The 17,407-nt window shown below is 45.3% G+C and overlaps 2 protein-coding genes across 2 annotated transcripts in view; one reads left to right on the top strand and one right to left on the bottom strand.

Annotated features, from left to right (window-relative positions):
- Positions 1 to 374: 374 nt before the first annotated feature.
- On the bottom strand, positions 375 to 15,716 carry rasgrp4 (RAS guanyl releasing protein 4). Its single transcript, XM_068585266.1, has 18 exons — positions 15,557 to 15,716; positions 13,552 to 13,944; positions 7,206 to 7,363; positions 6,200 to 6,311; positions 5,910 to 5,972; positions 5,678 to 5,809; positions 5,401 to 5,542; positions 4,760 to 4,933; positions 4,550 to 4,666; positions 3,432 to 3,707; positions 3,243 to 3,323; positions 2,834 to 2,938; positions 2,586 to 2,695; positions 2,328 to 2,475; positions 2,208 to 2,244; positions 1,943 to 2,062; positions 1,686 to 1,852; positions 375 to 871 (listed from the first exon to the last, which is right to left on the bottom strand). The coding sequence occupies exons 2-18, from the start codon at positions 13,566 to 13,568 to the stop codon at positions 761 to 763; spliced, it is 2,070 nt and encodes a 689-aa protein (XP_068441367.1). The 5' UTR covers positions 13,569 to 13,944; positions 15,557 to 15,716; the 3' UTR covers positions 375 to 760.
- Positions 15,717 to 15,841: 125 nt separating this feature from the next.
- ryr1b (ryanodine receptor 1b (skeletal)) overlaps positions 15,842 to 17,407 on the top strand; it is a 66,527-nt gene continuing 64,961 nt past the window's right edge. Inside the window, exon 1 of the mRNA XM_068585254.1 lies at positions 15,842 to 15,981. The gene's annotated coding sequence lies outside the window, so the exon portion shown is untranslated. The remainder of the gene's footprint in view (positions 15,982 to 17,407) is intronic.

Raw genomic sequence — 17,407 nt, forward strand, 5'->3', positions numbered from 1 at the left:
AAGTGATGGAACATTTACTGGAAAAATGGAAACATTCGAGTTGATCACTGCAAAGATGACCTAAGTCCATTATCGCCCTGAAGAAAGGGCTTCAGGGATGTAATAAATTGTCTGGCCTATAACATAACCAGAGGTAATAAAGACATGCATACCTCATAGGTACATATCGGTCAACTACTGTTGACCGATATCTACTTGTTGACAAATTGTCTCACGCCTACATCCTCGAGTCGCCCGACACCAAACAAATAGCAATTTAAAAAATGTTTTGCTGGCATACTTTCCAAATTCATGAGCACAGTTGTCATACAGCTGCCAAAGTGACAATTTCAAAGGTTAGTGTTTATTTCCTACCCTGTGTGTGTGTGTGTGTGTGTGTGTGTGTGTGTGTGATGTGTAAATAGGACCATGAAACTCCTGTGTTTCGTCACAGATGAGAAAATGGATTGAGGTTGAGTCTTAGCACCAGAGAATCAAGGCACCTGTTCTAAAAACACAGTGAGGTGATCATAAATTACAGCAGGACGATTGTTCCTCGAAGCCTGACCGACTAGACGAACTGACTGACAAAAAAATAAAATAACATCACAGTGAAACACACGGGAGTCCGTTCATATGGTTGCTGGCGTTCTGACGCGAATGGTCAGTGAATCTCATCAGTTCAACACCAGTCAGAGGCAGCGTTCGTCAGAAACATGGCGGCGTCTGGGTGTTTGTGTCCGTGACGGGGGGAGGTGAGAGGATCTGGCAGTCGCAGCGCTCAGTCTGGTTCTCTGCTCTTGTCTTTGTGGAGATGGAGCTCCTCCATCTTCTCGTGCAGGAAGGAAACGGGCATGGAGCAGCCTCGGTTTCTCAGTGGCAGTGTGTTGAGCTGAACAACAGAGGAGACAGAATCAAGAACCGTCCTTCTCAAACGAACATTTAATGTGGTCGGGAGAAAAACCCCACTTCCACTTCCTAGTGAGGAAAAAGTTTGAATATTTGAAAAGTCGCTTCATCAAAACACCGGATGTGTGACCAGAGGTCTAAACAACCTGAGAGAAAACACCTGTTTAGAGGCTTTATCTGCAGCATGAAGTCATTTCTCAGCCCTATTTCTATCATTTTGGTGAAAGGTGTAAAAGACCACATTTCTACAAAAAAAACGCCAATAAAAAGTTTTGTTTTAGACATTTATTTACTTGTATATACCATTTTATTTATATATTTCTCCTTTTACGAATTTACATCACCAAAAAAGTCCATGAGTCCCATGAGTAAAGTTATATTTTCATAAGGGATATGAAGAATTTCCAAAAATCGAGATTCCATTTTTCAGCTTTTGAGTCCTATTTTGTTTTTACACTTTTGCCTTATGACAATGTTGCCTCGTTATATAGATAGCTGTGAATGTTCTGCAATGTATGACGTGAAACATGGGTATGTCAGGTGAATTTAAGAAATGATGTCAAATCGAGAAAACCGATTAAAAACGACTTCAGGGCTTTATATTGTCTGTCTTTGGCAGACATTGTCCAAACTGGTGTTCATTTGCAAGATACCTTTCGTGTAGAGGGAGTATAGGCTTTAGATAACTACCAGCAGAAGTGACGACATCTGCAGGAAAGTAGAACATTCGCGGTCCAGGCAGCCGGTACCGCTGTTTGTGATGAGATACTAACACGGGGACTCTGGTTCTGTCTCACCCTTCTCTCCGGCGATGCGTGCACAAGAGAGTTGTGGTGGTTTCCCCTCTTGTCCCTTTTCTCCGGCGTCCACACTCCCGGATCCGTCTGAGTGGAGCAGTCCGACACGCCCTGGTGGTTTTCCGTCTCGTTACTTTGAGGGTAAACGAAGGCGTCGTCCTCTGAACCTGACAGGTAAAGGGCAAATAAATGAAACGGGTTCGGGGTCGATCGCGTCCTGCAATGTGACGGAGAACGGGACGCGCTCCGACTGTTACCTTTGGTTCTTGAGTTGGGGGCCGGGGTGCACGGACAGGACCCCGTTGTGTTTTTGTGTTTCTTTAAGCACTCCATCGCCACCCGATCTCTGCAGTGTCTGTGACAGTTTATCCCACAGTCTGAGAGACAGAAGACACAAAAGAAGACGGTGAGACTTCAAAGGGAGCGCTGCCACGTGAAGCGTCAGCTCACCGAACTAATTACTTCCACAACCTTGAGAGGCAGATCCCTCTCAAGCTGATGACTGATGACGTGTGATCTTACCTTTACAGTGGTAGCCCTGTTTGATGACGCCCCACATCTACAAGAGAACAGACCCGGTACATGTGATATAGCAGCTTTGTTGCCCATTATTATGTATAAAAAGAGAGAATGGACACTCACAAAGCCTCCACACGTCTCGCAGAAGGTGGGCCGTTTGTACGTGGTTTCATGGAAGTTGTGTGCGTTGAAGTTGAAGCCCAGCTTGGCACAGATAGACATTCCCCTCATGAAGTAAGAGGTGATTTCTTCACGGCTGATTTGTCCCTCCCTGCGCGCAGAACAGGGTGAGTTGGGATTTTTCTGGTTTTGCGTAAACCAACACTCAACACCCCACGGCGTCACAGTAACAGGCCTCCGTGCGCGTGGCGGCTTCCTCACCTGTCAGTTTCGTGAGTGCAGAAGGAGAAGGGGAAGTTGGCTGCTATTTTCTCAAAGTCCTCCAGTGCAATGTAACCGTGCTGGCTCTGGTCGTAGTTCTTCATGATGGACTGCAGGGGGCGACAGAGCGATCAGAGACGCAGTTGCCGCTTGCCAGAGAGCGGTTGGTTGGTTTAGTTCTGCTTTGTTCTGCCGAGTAATAAGGAAGTGAAAGAAGGCGGGAGGTGGCTGCAGTGTCAAATACTCACATCCACCGTCTGCTTGACGTGCTTGGAGATGGTGTCGGGGTCGAGTCTGGGGGTGACCCCTGAGCCCCACTCCGCCACTACAGGCGCTTTAACCGGAGCTGCAGGCTGTGGGCCGACATATGAAGGGATGAGACGCAAAGGGACTGTACATGTGACAAACAAGAAGGGGAAGAAATAGAAAAGAGCGCGCCCACCACATAACACGCTTCTCTAACGTACAGCGCTTTGATGTGGTCGATCTTGATGCATTACAGCACCGAGCCTGTGCTTTTGTTTTGAGGAAAGATGTTACACCCACACAGAGAGCACACGAGTGTCCCTCCTCTTGTGAGAAGAGGTTGAAACACATGTGAGCCCGGTGGCATTAGATGGAGCACGACTTCAAAGAGGAATATGTGGCCTTACTGACCTGGATCTTGGTGTTCTTGGGCTCCTTGTTGTATGAAAGCTCATATATCTCATCCTCGGTGTAGTATAAATCTAAAGAGAGCTGAAACATCAAAAGAACACAATGTAAAGATGCTCCTCATGGGGGTTTCTTTCATCCGATTTCTTTAAAATAAAAATAAAAAGCCGTTTCCTCCTGCCGGTCTCGTACCGTGAGCAGATGCAGAAGGTCTTTGTTGGCCTCGAAGGGCGGCGTGCAGCTGTGGATGGCCACCAGGTCACTGATGTTGCTGTACAGGTGCTCCAGCTTGCTCAGGTTGATCTTGTCCTCGTTGACGTAGTCCGGCAGGGCCTCGTTCAGCGAGATCAGGTCCTTCAGGTGGACGCCCAGGATGGGCACCTTGAAGCCGCTGCACACGTTGTAGAGCCGGCGGTAGTTGATGTAGTTGCTGCGCGAGGAGAGCAGCTCCGTCATCTCACTCAGGGCCTGAGAGAGAGAGGGGCGATCAGGAGAGAGGCGAGAAATGAAGACAGCGGCCATTTGTCTCCCCAGCTGTGTTGGACTTTAGCACAGCCGGGAAAATGAAACGCAAATATAGTTTAATAAAAACATTTGGCTGAAAACCTCCGGCATAAATTTCTGTCAGCATGTTCCAACATTTGATGACTTAGTCTTTCTTGTAAACGTCATTTGTTCAAACGCAATGTTTATGAGTTTGTACAAACCAAATGTAATACTGTTTTAACATCGGGATAATATATATATAACAATTACAAAAATCATATCTTTTTGCCCAAGTCAAGTCATGAGTCATTGGTGTCGAATTCTTTCATTGAGTCTAAAGTCATCAAATTTGTAACTTGAATCTGGTCCAAGCTACATGTTGGTTATGTATTTTAGGGTATGAATGGTGTTATTACTGAATATAACAGAGCAAAGATGAAGGAAAGTAGATATAAGTGCACGACAGAGAAACGTCAAGAGGGCCGTTAAAGAGTTGACACCCAGAAGGAAAGAAGAATTGAAACCTGAACCAAATAATTCTCCAGTTTGCTGTTTATAAATTATGAGTTATATATGTAACAAGTTCAACTGATTTCTGAAACCGGCACACGTGCTGCGCTAGTTTCAGACAAGGTGAAAGCAAACAAACACACAACTTTCTTTTGATAAAAAGATATTAAATAGTTGCAACAGACAAACACGAAGACAAAGAAATGTCACAGTTCAAGAAGCAGAAGGACTCAAGAAAGAAAAGTGTCACCATGACATCTTTGTGGTGAGGCAGTCAACAACAGACTTGTGGTTATGTGTAATATCTGAAAAACCTTAGTGACGTCAGGAGGCAGCAGGTTCGAGGTGTCTTTGAGGCGGGAGATGGAGCTGTGGCAGAGGCCTCCAGTCACTGCCATTAGAGTGTTAAAGTTTTGCAGCGCTCGGAGCTTCTACGGAGGAAAGAGCGGAGTGACAGCGCGTGAAGTTACTGCTTTACGATCAAACAACAGCCAGAAATCCCTCGGAGCCCTTCATTCGGGTACCTGAGCCACGTGGATGAACTTAGTGAAGACCTGGGCTCTCTGCTGGGCCGTGTGTCTGCTGAGGATCATCAGCTGGACCCACTGGGACACGCCGTTACACATCATGACCGAGCGCTCCAGAGCCGGGTTGTCCCTCACCGAGCCTCGCATCACGTAGCTTCGATAGTCCATGAACTGCAGACAGGAAAACAACTCCAGCAATGTTTCTTTACTCAGGTGTACAAGCAGGTAGATTCTGTCACCACGTGACTGCAACGAGAAGATGATGTTTCTACTCTTTTCTACTGGAAGAGAGAACATCTGAATCTTACCCACGAAATCAAAGAAAGGATGCTATATTTTAATATTTGTACTCTATGAAGGATTTGAGTCTGGCCATGTAAATATTGATAGCTGAAGCAGATGTATATGATTTATTCATAATAAACATGGTATGATTATATCACGCTGAAGTCAATGGAAGGTGTTGTCCTGAACTCTCTGTCACCAGCACGGTTTTGATTATTATAATAGATAACGTTTGGCTATTTAATGTTCCTTTTGGTTGGATAATTACAATAATTATTTATTGAATCTGTATTTTGCACCTTCAATCAAAAAAAAGAGAAGCGGTGGAGTGAGAAGTTGTTCTCTAAACTTACTGAAACGTTGCAGAAGTTTTTGAACTCCAGGTAGCTGAGGTGCTGGGCCATCTCATCTGGCTCCATGTGGTCGAAGATCAAAGACACCTTCCTCTTCTTCACAGAGGGCGAGGGCGCGTGGAATATGTTCACATGAGGGCCTCTAGGAAAAGAAACAGGACAAAAATAGACTTGTTCTTCTACACAACAACTCCCTTATCTACTTATAGAAGGACATGTTTAAGCTGTGGCCAAACAACCAAAGTTCCTCGGGGGCGTGACGGTGAATCAAACTCACAAGCAGGAGGTGTCGATGAGCTGCGAGTGCGTCTCCTCTCTGTCTGAGCGGACCAGCGCCCACAGGTCCCCCATGGTCTGCTCAAGGAGGGGGTCCGCCTCGAACACCGCCGGGAACTGGCTGATCCACTGCCTTGCCACCAAGCAGGACGAGGGGAAAAGAACAATGCTTACAAACCCCCGCAGATGGAGACGGGGCAAGCGGTCTCTGTCCCAGTCGGGCCGTCACTCACCTGATGAGGTTGCAGATCTGCGTCCGTTTCGGCCCCCTCTTGTCGGAGGGGCAATCCTTATAAGTGAGAGAAGGAGTCAAGGATCCAAACACCGAATCAAAGGCGTGCGGGAAACGGCGCAACGTTACACTAAACACCGGCAGCAGGGATATGCGCTTCAAAATCTGCTTTCGCCCGACAAAACAAAGCCATGCCTGTTCCCTGATCTGATTAATGAGCAGACATGTGATCGGAAGCCGTGCACACCGGCGGGGACCGGCGGCGCCGCACAGAGCGACAGTGGAGGATATAGGGCGAGGAGTTTCTGGGCGAACATCTGAGACGGCACGACCCAACTGTGCATCATCAGGGTCATGTGGACCAGCTGGGTCCCTCTGGGGCTGGAGAGCTTCCCCTCCAAATCTGCAAACCGAAGCACAGCGCCGCGGGATTAAACGCGGTCAGAAACAACAGCAGTGACAACGACGACAACGACAACAACAACAAACACTGGCGGCTCAGGTCCAGCAGCTCAGACCAGTTCATTTAGTTTAATTTTGTCAGTCACTTAGTTATTTCAGGGTTGGGGATTTTCATTGTGGTTTTCTTGTAGGTGCTTTTTCTTTTTCGCTCAGGTGGATTTCTTTATTATTACTATTTTAATTTCCTTGTAGGTGTGAGTGTTTGTCTGTGTTAACCTGGCGATGACATGACAACCTGCCCCGGTTGTTTACTGCCTGTCGCCTACTGTATGAGATACATCCAACTGTGACCTACAGCAGAAATAAATAAAGAAACAAAAGGTCGAGACAAACGTCTCTAATTTACTTAATATACAATTAACATCATACATTATAATAGGACATGAAGAGTGTTAGTCACTATATCTTAAGTGCCTTATTTTCTTATTAGCTTTATATTATATTATCTTATTTTTTCTGCAACTTAAATGTACTAGATGTGACAGACACTAGTTTGGGTATCTTAACGTTTTTTTTGTTGTTTTTTGTGTGTGTGATTTGGATGACCTGACCATTGAGCCCAAGGAAAGAGAAGCAGAGGAGAGAGAGAGATCTGTATAGTTTACCATTGCATGGGAATAGCTAGTTGGCCTCTGCAGCCCAACTAAACAAAGCTTGATTGTATGAGACTGCGCTTTGTCTCCCTCGCTCGCTCCTTCCCTGTCAGTCTCTCTCGCCCTGGATCCCCCCCCTCACTCTCCCTCATCCCTCATTTATATAACCTGGCTGTGATAAAGGGTAAAGGCACATGACAAACTTTGGGAACACATGCAAACGCGCTGGGACAGAGACTGACCGAAGCAGTTCAGGCAGCGCTGTATGAGCTCATCCAGGCTGGCGGCGCTGGCGCTGGGGGCCGAGCTGGGGCTCTGCAGGGCCCGGGTGATGTCCTGAGGACTGGGACATGTGTTCCTCCTCCGCGGGACCAGCTTCCTGCTCTCTCCATTGGCCTTCCTGAGAGAGAGAGAGAGGGAGAGAGAGCGTGAGAGAGAGAGACAAGGAGTATAAGTAGCCTAGAAACAAGTAGAGCAGAGTGTGGTGAGGCAGTGCAGGTCAGCATCTGAGGAAACGCAGCTCCCCGACATCTGATAAGCTGTTCTGCAGCGCTGCAGCGGCCTCAAGCATTGTGCACCAGCAAAACAACTGTGAACAACTAAAGGGGAAGGAAGCATTTGGTTCCGCGACAGACAGGTTCATTGTATTTTTTTTACACGCTGCGCTTGTAAAAAAGTTCTGCTCTATTTGGTCAGAAACGCCCATCCTCGTTGGAACATGTAGCCCCTAGCTTCAGTTGTTTTAAACTCCTTTCAATGCAAGTGCAGGACAGAGCAATGCACTATTATTTCACAGGGTATAAATTATTATGAGTATTTAAAAAATAACTTCATCAAGTGGTTTAAAATAGCAGATGATGATTGTTAAGGCGCCGACTTTACCTTGATCTGCTATTTCAAACCACTTGACAAAGTTAGGTTTTTAATACTCATTACAATGTGCGATACCGATGCACGCTTTGAAACACTGGCTGCGGTATACCAACGAGAATCTGGAGTGAGGCTGACAAAAGTACAATATTGCGTCACACCTGAGGTCAGCACTACAACATGTCCCACATCCACACCGATCCTGGGTTTCCTCAGCAAAAGCATGTTCCTGTTCCGCGCTCTGCATGCGCTTGCAGAAGAGCTTATGTGCACTACACACCGGGATGTGATGTCCAGTGTGCAGGACTGATGATGGATGCATGCGCGTGAGCGACAGCGTGTGAACACTTCTGTGGTCGATGAGCAACATTTACCGTCAGATGGTAAAATCGGTGTCGTAACGGTTCCATTGAGAAATAAAACATTTGTTCAGTTTGCCTGGTTTGTTTTTCTTTTCTTCTTCCTGTGACGTACAGAATATTATTTCACCTCCTTGGGTGTGTAAAACAGCCCGTCTGAGAAGGTGAAGTCGCCTCACAAGGGTCGAGAACCAAGGGAGAGCCTGGACTAAAAATGAATGACGAAAGGTCGTGCATTGCACACCGTTGCAGCTGGATTGATGCTGAGTGAGGTCAGAAAGGAGGAAAAACAACAACTTTCATCCAATGGAGCTCGGGGATCTGTGCTTCTTTGCTGTAGTGTTGACTCTTCAATTAAGGGCTTCTCGAATGCCCTCAAAAAGACACAAGAGACGGCTGTGTGTCGTGATGCGATTGCTTCCTCTTCAGATCAGAGGCTCAGTTTTGCAACGTCTGATTGCATTACACAATAATCAGTAACCGACCCTTTTCATACAGTTTTTTTTGTCAAACTTCAAACCATCTCGGCCTCAGTTTTTGCAATTTGATTCGAGGCAAACAATTTGAACCGTGAGCCCGCAGCCACTTCTAGAGATGAGACCAAAGTTGAAATGAAACACAATCATTGAGTGTGTTTGTGTGTCTCCCTTTGAAAAAAGAACCGCTGCAATATTACCAGGAAACACTTTGCCCTCAGAGAACTGGCAACAAGTTCGCTGAATGACCAGACATGCGTCCCCTTCTCTCTCTTGTGTGTGTGTGTGGCGCATAACTCAACATACACATGCATACAGAATCATTGTTTGCTTCATCTTCATCATTTACATGAGGCAGGTGGACATCTTCATCCAGGCGTACGTGGGGACTTGAGCTGATCTATTTGTGAGTCGAGCCGCCTCGCTGCCTCAACGCGTCATCACGCAGTTATCACACCACACATTCATGCATGGATTCACTAACCCTGATGGGGTTGGGGTTTTTTTTTTTAGTCCACCTCCAAGGCGGCCGGTTTGGAGACAACTGGACAACAGAGCCCCACCTCTCCTCCTCCTCCTCCTCCTCCTCCTCCTCCTCCTCGCCTCATTACATCAGCTGGCTACTGACTTCAAAACACTAAACAGCACAGCACGTACCACCGAGAGCTGCGGTGCAGTGAGGATAGGTCGAGGTCGGGTTCATGCTGTCCTTCAGCCCCGTGAGGCACTCGTTTTTCGCCGCATGTTTTGTGATGTTCGCTCTTTAGGACGACGTGAAGGATGAGAAGCATCCCTCGAACCTGAAACCTTCGAGTTTTCTGTCCCAACTGTCGAGCCCCTTTGAGGCTGTTGTGTAACGTGTGATTTTGAGGCTATACAAATAATATTGACTTCACTTGACTCTGTTGGTTGAGAGAATTAGCCGACCAGTAAACAACGTCAAAAGGGCTTAAGACGCCTGCAGCTTGGGGGTTTCACTAAGCTCCTTAAAATGGATTTAATATCCAAGAAATTTCATTTGTGAAAAAACACACTGAAATGACACATGAAGCACCCTTTTTAAAACTGATGCTCGGAAAAGCAAAGAACTCAAGTCTTCAAAACACATTTTCCTCTTCGCACCCAATTTGTTGAAGACAGGAATCTGACATAAAGTCACTTGTTCTGCATTTCTAAACTCCACAGCCGTGCACCAATTGACCAAACCACGTGTCTGAACACCTAATTGTTTGCTTGTCGACTTGTCAGTTAGGATGTAAGCACTTTAAAAAGAGTGCCTCTTTTTAACAGCAATGGGAACCAACCGAGCAGAGAGAGAGAGGCCCATTTCCAAAAATGTGTATTTGCAATAGAAAAAAGAAAAACTGTAATCCATGTTTTCTTTTCAGTTAGCACACACCTGTTTTGTGTCTACACACAATGTTCCAGTGAGAGCGAGTTGTGTTTGGATTTTCAGTGCAAAATGCCGCCCTTGGAAATGCACGGGTGCATTGAGTGGTTTTTAAAACGCGGAGAGAAATAGTCCTCAGGGTCGTTGTGTTTGGTCGAAACGTTCATCTGCTTCAACTGATTAGCATCTGTGGAAAGAAATAATCAATAAAAGACTATTTAATTCTAAGGAATCCAAACCACCGGCCCCCAACTTGACCTTTTATCTTATAAAATATATACGACTGTATGTTTTCAATTAATGAGGAATTGATTCAAAATATCGACAGACTATGAGCCTCCGTATTGTTTGTTAGTCCAAAACCACTAAGTATTACGTGTTTGACAATGATGAAGAAGAAGCTGGAACAAGTGCCCGCCTTGCATTTCTGCTCGACGAACGCATTTTCACATTTTCCATCTCCACACGTACCTTTTCTTTTTCTTTTTTTTTTTGGACAAGTTTGGGTTTTACAAAGTGCAAAAAACTGAAACGATTGATTCATCGCCGCACATGTTGGCCAATCGGTGGCTTTCTTATCTCGGTGCCCTTTACAACCTGTCATCTCTCCCATTGACTCAGAGTGAATCTGCCCGTCGAAGCGGCCGCACATGAGGCGAGAGACGCTACTACAAACAGAAGTGCTGATGGGGGAAATGTTATTGATGTCACAGCGTCTGTTGGGGAATTTCCCCCAGAGTGCCGAGCAGGTCCCTGGTATATCTTTTCTGTGTAACGAGCCAGGCCGGCCTTGGCGACAGAGAGCTGTTTGTAAATAGAGCCGGCGTGCGCTGGACTGTTATACTGTCCAGTTACATTTGCATTCACCTTTTTAGCCTAAGACAACAAAATAATGTTTAACTGTGCATCCATGGAAACACGTCGCCGCTGACACTCGACAGTGGAAAGGGGAAATCCTCCTGTGAATGACAATGAGGGCGAAACCCCGAGCTGCCTCATCTCGGAGCGCTACTGAACGAGTGTGGGTCCATCATATCACTGATTTGGTTTTAGGAAAACCTTCCACGCCTCCTTTTTCCTCACTTCACACACTTTTTTTCCTCCTATTCCTTCGTCCTTGCTCTATTCAAGCCATTCAGGAAATAGCTTCTCCTTTTCCCCCCCTCTTTGGAAATCGCCCCCCTCACTCCCTTTCCCATCCGTGTCAAGAATCCTGGCAACAGATCCAATCCAGCCTCCCCCCACCCCCTTTTCCCCTCTCTCGCTCACACACTGGCGGGGGGGATATGCAAATTCCTCTCTTTCTTTCCTTAATTGATTAATTGAAGCCAGGGCCCTTTGAAGGCCTTGTTTGTGAGCCCTCCTCCCTCCTCCCCTCCTCTCTCTCTCTCTCTCTCTCTCTTTCTCTCTCTCTCTCTCTCTCAACCTGCACTCTTGTTCCCTCTGCATCTTTTGCACTGATCCGTTCATGCATTTGGTGCAACAATAAAGCCACTGTACCAACCATTGTGGTTGTCATCAAGAAGATTGCAGCAAACATCTACGAAGTAGAAACTGTTTGGGACTGAAGCCAACAATGAGTCAGACAATGAAATCATACCTGGGCAACTTCTCATGCTATCAGCACCAATTGTTTCTTTCTCTTCATCCTCTGTCTCTCTCTTACACACACACACACACACACACACACACACACACACACACACACACACACACACACACACACACACACACTAGTGTTTTTATGACTATTGGGGACATTGACTTTCTGGAGTCCTAATCCTAAACCTTACTGTTAGTCTTACCTTAACCTAAACCTAAACTGTAACCGTAACCTGAATTTGTCCCAACCTAAAACCAAATCTTTCCTCTTTCCTCACGTCATAGGGACACACATTTTGTCCCACATTTGTCTATATTGAGTTCCCTTTTAGATAACTGTTCACAAACATCCACAATGCAGTGTTGCAACCAAAACAGGATCACTTTGTCACTCACCACACAATGACCTAACAAAGCCACTATCAACAGCACGACAATGTGCATCAATATTGAAGTATCTGTATTTATTTGTTTATTTATTCAACATGAACAAAAATGTCACTTCTTCATTGCACGGTTTGTACAACCTCACAGAAAAGGAATCAGAAATGCTGCAGCATGCTTCAATAAGATTTTTTGGTTGTTTTGTTTTCAGTTGCTATTTTTGCATGTGCAAAGGTATTTTCACCCATGCAAAACAAAATAACGCCTATGTATCGCCTGCACAGAATTACTACAGATAAAGTAATCTCTGTATTTTGCATTGGGACACCTGTTCTCGTGCACACCAGACCTTACGTCATCTCTCGCAAAACACTCCTGGGACAGAATGGCGATGAGGAATGAAGAGTAAGGAGAAGCACAGGTGCCACCATCGTGGAAAGGGCCGTGAACCATTCTGTGAGTGGATCGGCCTCACCTGGACCCTCTTTTTGTTTATTTAAATAACATTTTAGATTTCAGTCTAATTGTAAAGTCCTTTCATGGTATGTATGTATATGCATACATGTATGGTATGCACACATGATACACGGCGGTTTTATTTTAGTTTGAGTGAGAAAACTGTTTGCATTGTGTGTCAAAGCAAGATTATCCAAAGTTTAGTACACATTTACTTCTGTTCTCTTCTGTGCTGACTGTGTGAAGATTTATTTAGAAAAAGTGAACTTGGTATTGAGAAATGGGTGTTTAAAAAAGCACGATGAGATAACCTCTCCACTGAAGGGGAAGCACAATGGTGACTCTCGCACCGTCAGTCCACCTTAAACTCAGGTAGCTGAATCACACATAACACACATCTGACTCCCTTAACATTTGACACCCAACCTTGTTCATTCCAGGCAATCTGATAAGAGCTGTGGTCAAAACTACAGCAGTAAAGAAAAAAAGCACTGAAAACACAGGCTACTAGTTTCTCATCAGTATCCAAGATCTATTGCAAAAAATAAATAAAAAAACACACACAAACAAACATCACTGAACCAACAGATTAGCAGGACACGTTCGAAACGCAGAACGTATTTTCCATGGAAAGGTGAGCAACTGTTGAATGTCAGAACACGCTTGTGTGTAGTAAACACACAAACCATTTGCGATGTTGATATTTATACAGGTCAAACAGCAGTGACCGCTCTGTGTATGTGTATGTGTGTGAAACCTTTTTTGTTTTAACACAAAAGTCTCTCTCTTTCTCCACGACCCTCTGTCTAGTTTAAAAAACAAAAGTGCCAGAGAACACACAACTAAAACACCCTTGTTTCTCTTTCAAATTGTCAAGAGTCTTTGCACAAACCACACTGCCTCTCACAACCTCACAGTTCACACGTCTCTGCTGCACACAAGCCTGCTGACACATACTCAGACTCAACACTTGCTAAGACTTGCGAGGGTGGGGGGGGTCCGAGTGCACCAGATTCTCTCACTTTTGGTTCGCTTCCCTCTTCTTAATTACCTCTTGGTCTTGTTCATTGCAGAGCTCTTCTCCTTAGCGGCACTCCTCCTCCACTGGTAATCCGCACGGGCATCTGAGCGTGTCCCCTACAGCTCCATGATTGACCCTGCTCCACCTCCTTCTCCTCCTCCTCTTCCTCCTCCTCTTCTGTGTCCTCTATGAGTTTATATGTCCAGGGCAGCAAGAGCGGGCACAGGACGGAGAGCTGCTGGGTCCGAGGGCTGCCCACCTGCCGGTCATGGACGAGACTCCTCTCTCTCTCTCTCTGCTTGTCAATCCGCTCCGTGTCAGTCAACCTCCCTCTCTCTCTGCGCTGTCTGGAGGTATCCGCCAACCACAAATCCGCGACAAAACAGACTTCACGCTCCCTCCGCCTGCAACAAGGTGGACATGCTGAAAGAAGAACCAAAAAAAAGAGCCTCAAAGTAGAGTGCAAGAGCTAACAAAAGTCATTCACTTTCCCCTTCAACATAAACAAGTCAGCATCTTAAATGGAGGAACTGGCTCTGACAGATAGGGGAACTCGCATCAGTTTCTGTGTGTGCGTTTAACTGTGTTTGTATGTGCGTGTGTGTGTCCAAGGGGGAGGGGAGAGAGAGAGAGAGAGAGAGAGCAATCGAGATAGAAAGATAGAATGGTGAACACAAATGCAGTACCCATAGAGGAAGGATGAGGAGAGCTAGAGGGAGATAGTGATGAGCAATAATCTGAGCACTATCAGTGTACTTCAGGAAACGGCATCTGTGGTTCTTTTTCTCAGAGCATCAAAACAAAAAACAACAAAAAACAGGCCACAACTCAGTGTCACTTTTTGATGCAGTTTTTTTCTGGAGGCACTGTCTGAACTTGGCAAAAGAATCGGTTCCTGAAAAGAAATCGTCTGATGTCTGGGAACATTGTTGAATCCTGACACGCGCCTGTCTCCCGTAGAGTCTCCCCTCCTAGATTTGTTCATTCCAGGGTCTCAAGCGTCCCCTGAATCACGTCCATCACTCTGATTTGTTCATTTTCTTCTTCCTTTTTTTTTTTTTTTTAACTCTTTCTGTCATTTCTCAGGGTAGCAAGCCATTACACAGGGAGGTAGTGTTTGTGCTCGTGAATGTGGCAGTGCAGCTGGACAGGGAGGCTCAAAGGCATCCTTGTTTTAACGCACTAAGAGGAAGAGGCGACCAAACAGGGGACATTAATGTCCCTAAGTCTGCAGAGGTGGCTTCTTCGCTGCAGGAAGCTAACTGACTGGCAGAGAGAGTGGGCGACATGGCATTCAAAAGCAGGGAAAGATGCACCGAATCATGCAGTCAATGCACGCTGGGTTCTAATCACCTAAAACAAATGCAAAAAAACATTTGGATTTGCTTTCGAAAGTAGATCAGTGAACTCACAGGGAAAATGAAAATGGAAAGGAAAAAAAAACGTTTTTAGGTGCTTTATTTCTTGGCAATGTGGTAATCTTACTGTAACATTAAGCAATAGTTATGTAAAACAGGAAGTTGCAATCAACACAGCTAGTAAATATACAGACATTTGACCCACATGACCATTTAAATGTTAGCTGTTGCACTCCCCCTATATGTGACTTTGTTGTGTGACCAACGTGTTCAGTTTGGGGCATTTTGGTCAAGGTCTTTTATTTTGATAGTTCTCGCAAAAAACGGAAGTCTATGAAATTGTACTGACGGTAACGAAAAGTCGAATTAACGGGTAACTGTTGATTTCAGACGACATGAGAGAGTTGGACGTTGAATGAGCGGTCATCTGTTTAAATGGGGTTTAAAACTTTAGATATGTGACTTATTTTATTATTTAATACATGTATTAATTGCGTGTCTCTGTCAGCATATAGCGCAACCGTTAATGGCGGGTCTGACGATGTAACGTTAGCGTAACGTAACGTTCGCGTTACGTTGAGGTCTTTGGATATATCGTTTAATATCCTCCAGTTGTTTTAATAAAATTTCAAGGAAGCAACCAAGGAAACTACAATAGACCGTGAGCCCAGGCTTACCATCGTTTACACCGTGGCTATCTTTGAAGCTACTGCTAATTTGTGGTCCTTTCGGAGCCACAATCACGGGTCAGAATCTTAGTTGGAGGTCACCGTGTGCAGAGATTTGACTTCACTTCTCGGTACGATGTCGCCCCCTTCAGGCGCGGCGCCGCAACTGCACGTAAACGTGAATTGGCAAAAAAAAACAAAAAAAAAACCCAACTGAACCAGGACTCATACTCCCAGAATTCGCGTTAGTTCTGCTTCGGCGGCGTGTCACCTCCTCCCTCTCCTCTCCTCCTCCTTTTCCCGCTGGAAGGGGTTGTATCCCGGCGAGTGGCGTCCCGAAACATCTTCGTATTCGCCGCCAGCTGCCGTTGCAGCGGGAGGGAGATGGGCGAGAAGGAGAGCATGCTGAAGGATGCCAGATGGAGACTGATGAGGTAAGAGAGTGTGTCTGTGTGTGTGTTCAGAGGATGGTCACCGTTTACTGTGTGATTTTCTGTCTGGTGCATCCCTGCTGCCCGATATGACCATGAGGGGTGTGCCACATCCACTGGCTGTTCAGACAGAGCTGTTGATATTGAGAAGATGGGATCTTTGGCCTGTGTATTTCTCTGCAAGGACTATTTTCTACATTGTCTCCTCATAACCTATTTGACAATTGTTGTGTCAGATCGTTCCAGAGCTGGAACAACAATCAGGTGTTTTATTCAGGCTGAAGGGGACTGACAGAGAAGCAGGATTTTTCAGTTGAATTAAACTTGAGCTTTGCTCTCTATAATAAGAGAAATGCTACTCGTGCTCGTCATAGTGTCCTATACGCCCCAAGGTGACACCTTCAAATTGCTTGTTGTGTCTGATCAACAGCAGACACTGCATGGAACCTGCAAGTGTCTTTGACATTTGTTGCTTGTTAATCAATTTACACGACTAAGAGTGGAATGAATTTGCTGCTGATTAGTCACTATTCATACCTGGCCACCCTCTCCACAAAAAAAATAAATCATGGAAGGAGGGACTTAAGGAAGAATCCCACTGCTGACACTGAAAGAATACAATGGAAAAAAATAGCAGTAGAATAATTTCCTTTTGGTGAAATGCGTCAATTTATTGAGGTTTTTGGATTCCTGCCCAGTGTTTCAATGCTCATCGCTCTGAAATCACTGCAAGGATCTTTTTTGCACGACTACAAAGTCGTGCAGCACTAAATCGTCTGGCGGCTGTTGACTTTGCTTTGTTTATTTGGGCAGGAAATTCAAAAATAATGTGCTAGTAATTATGAATCTCTGCTCTTAGTGCAGCGGAGACCTTTGCTACTTTCACACTGAAGCATACAATCTGTAATTTTATGGGTGAACGTAAAAGAGCACAGAGCTAATTAAAAGCCTGATGCAATGCCAGAGAGATTCATCCTGTTATTGATTACACGAGAAGGCGTCGCTCGTATCTGCGTCGAGTGTGCCGAGCTGGAGGTGAAACACCGAAAGATGAAATTAGAGTTCAGTTCATTCGTCAGTTCTTCACAATCAGCCGGGATCTAGGTTTTTAATGGCCAAGTCCTCAATCAAGCAGAAATATCAAACACTCACTGGTTCTGCAGCTTTTCTCTGCATCTTATTTGTGTTAAATTAATGTTATTCAAACCACATAAACAATCAACAGACTGAATTTAAGGTCCAGAATGAGATGCTAGACATATATCACATTGTATTAAGTGTCAGATGAAAGCGAGTGATGGACACATTGATTCTCATATCTGTGCTTTTATCTTGCTGGTTTAAAGTGCAGCTGTAGAGTACTTCCATCCACTGACAAATGACACACAATCAAATCTAATCTAACCACACCCACAGAGTCCTGATCAAG

The sequence above is a fragment of the Clinocottus analis genome, unplaced genomic scaffold (assembly GCF_023055335.1).
Source record: "Clinocottus analis isolate CAN_PGR_092001 unplaced genomic scaffold, fCliAna1.0.p SCAF_2, whole genome shotgun sequence".
Classification (NCBI taxonomy): domain Eukaryota; kingdom Metazoa; phylum Chordata; class Actinopteri; order Perciformes; family Cottidae; genus Clinocottus; species Clinocottus analis.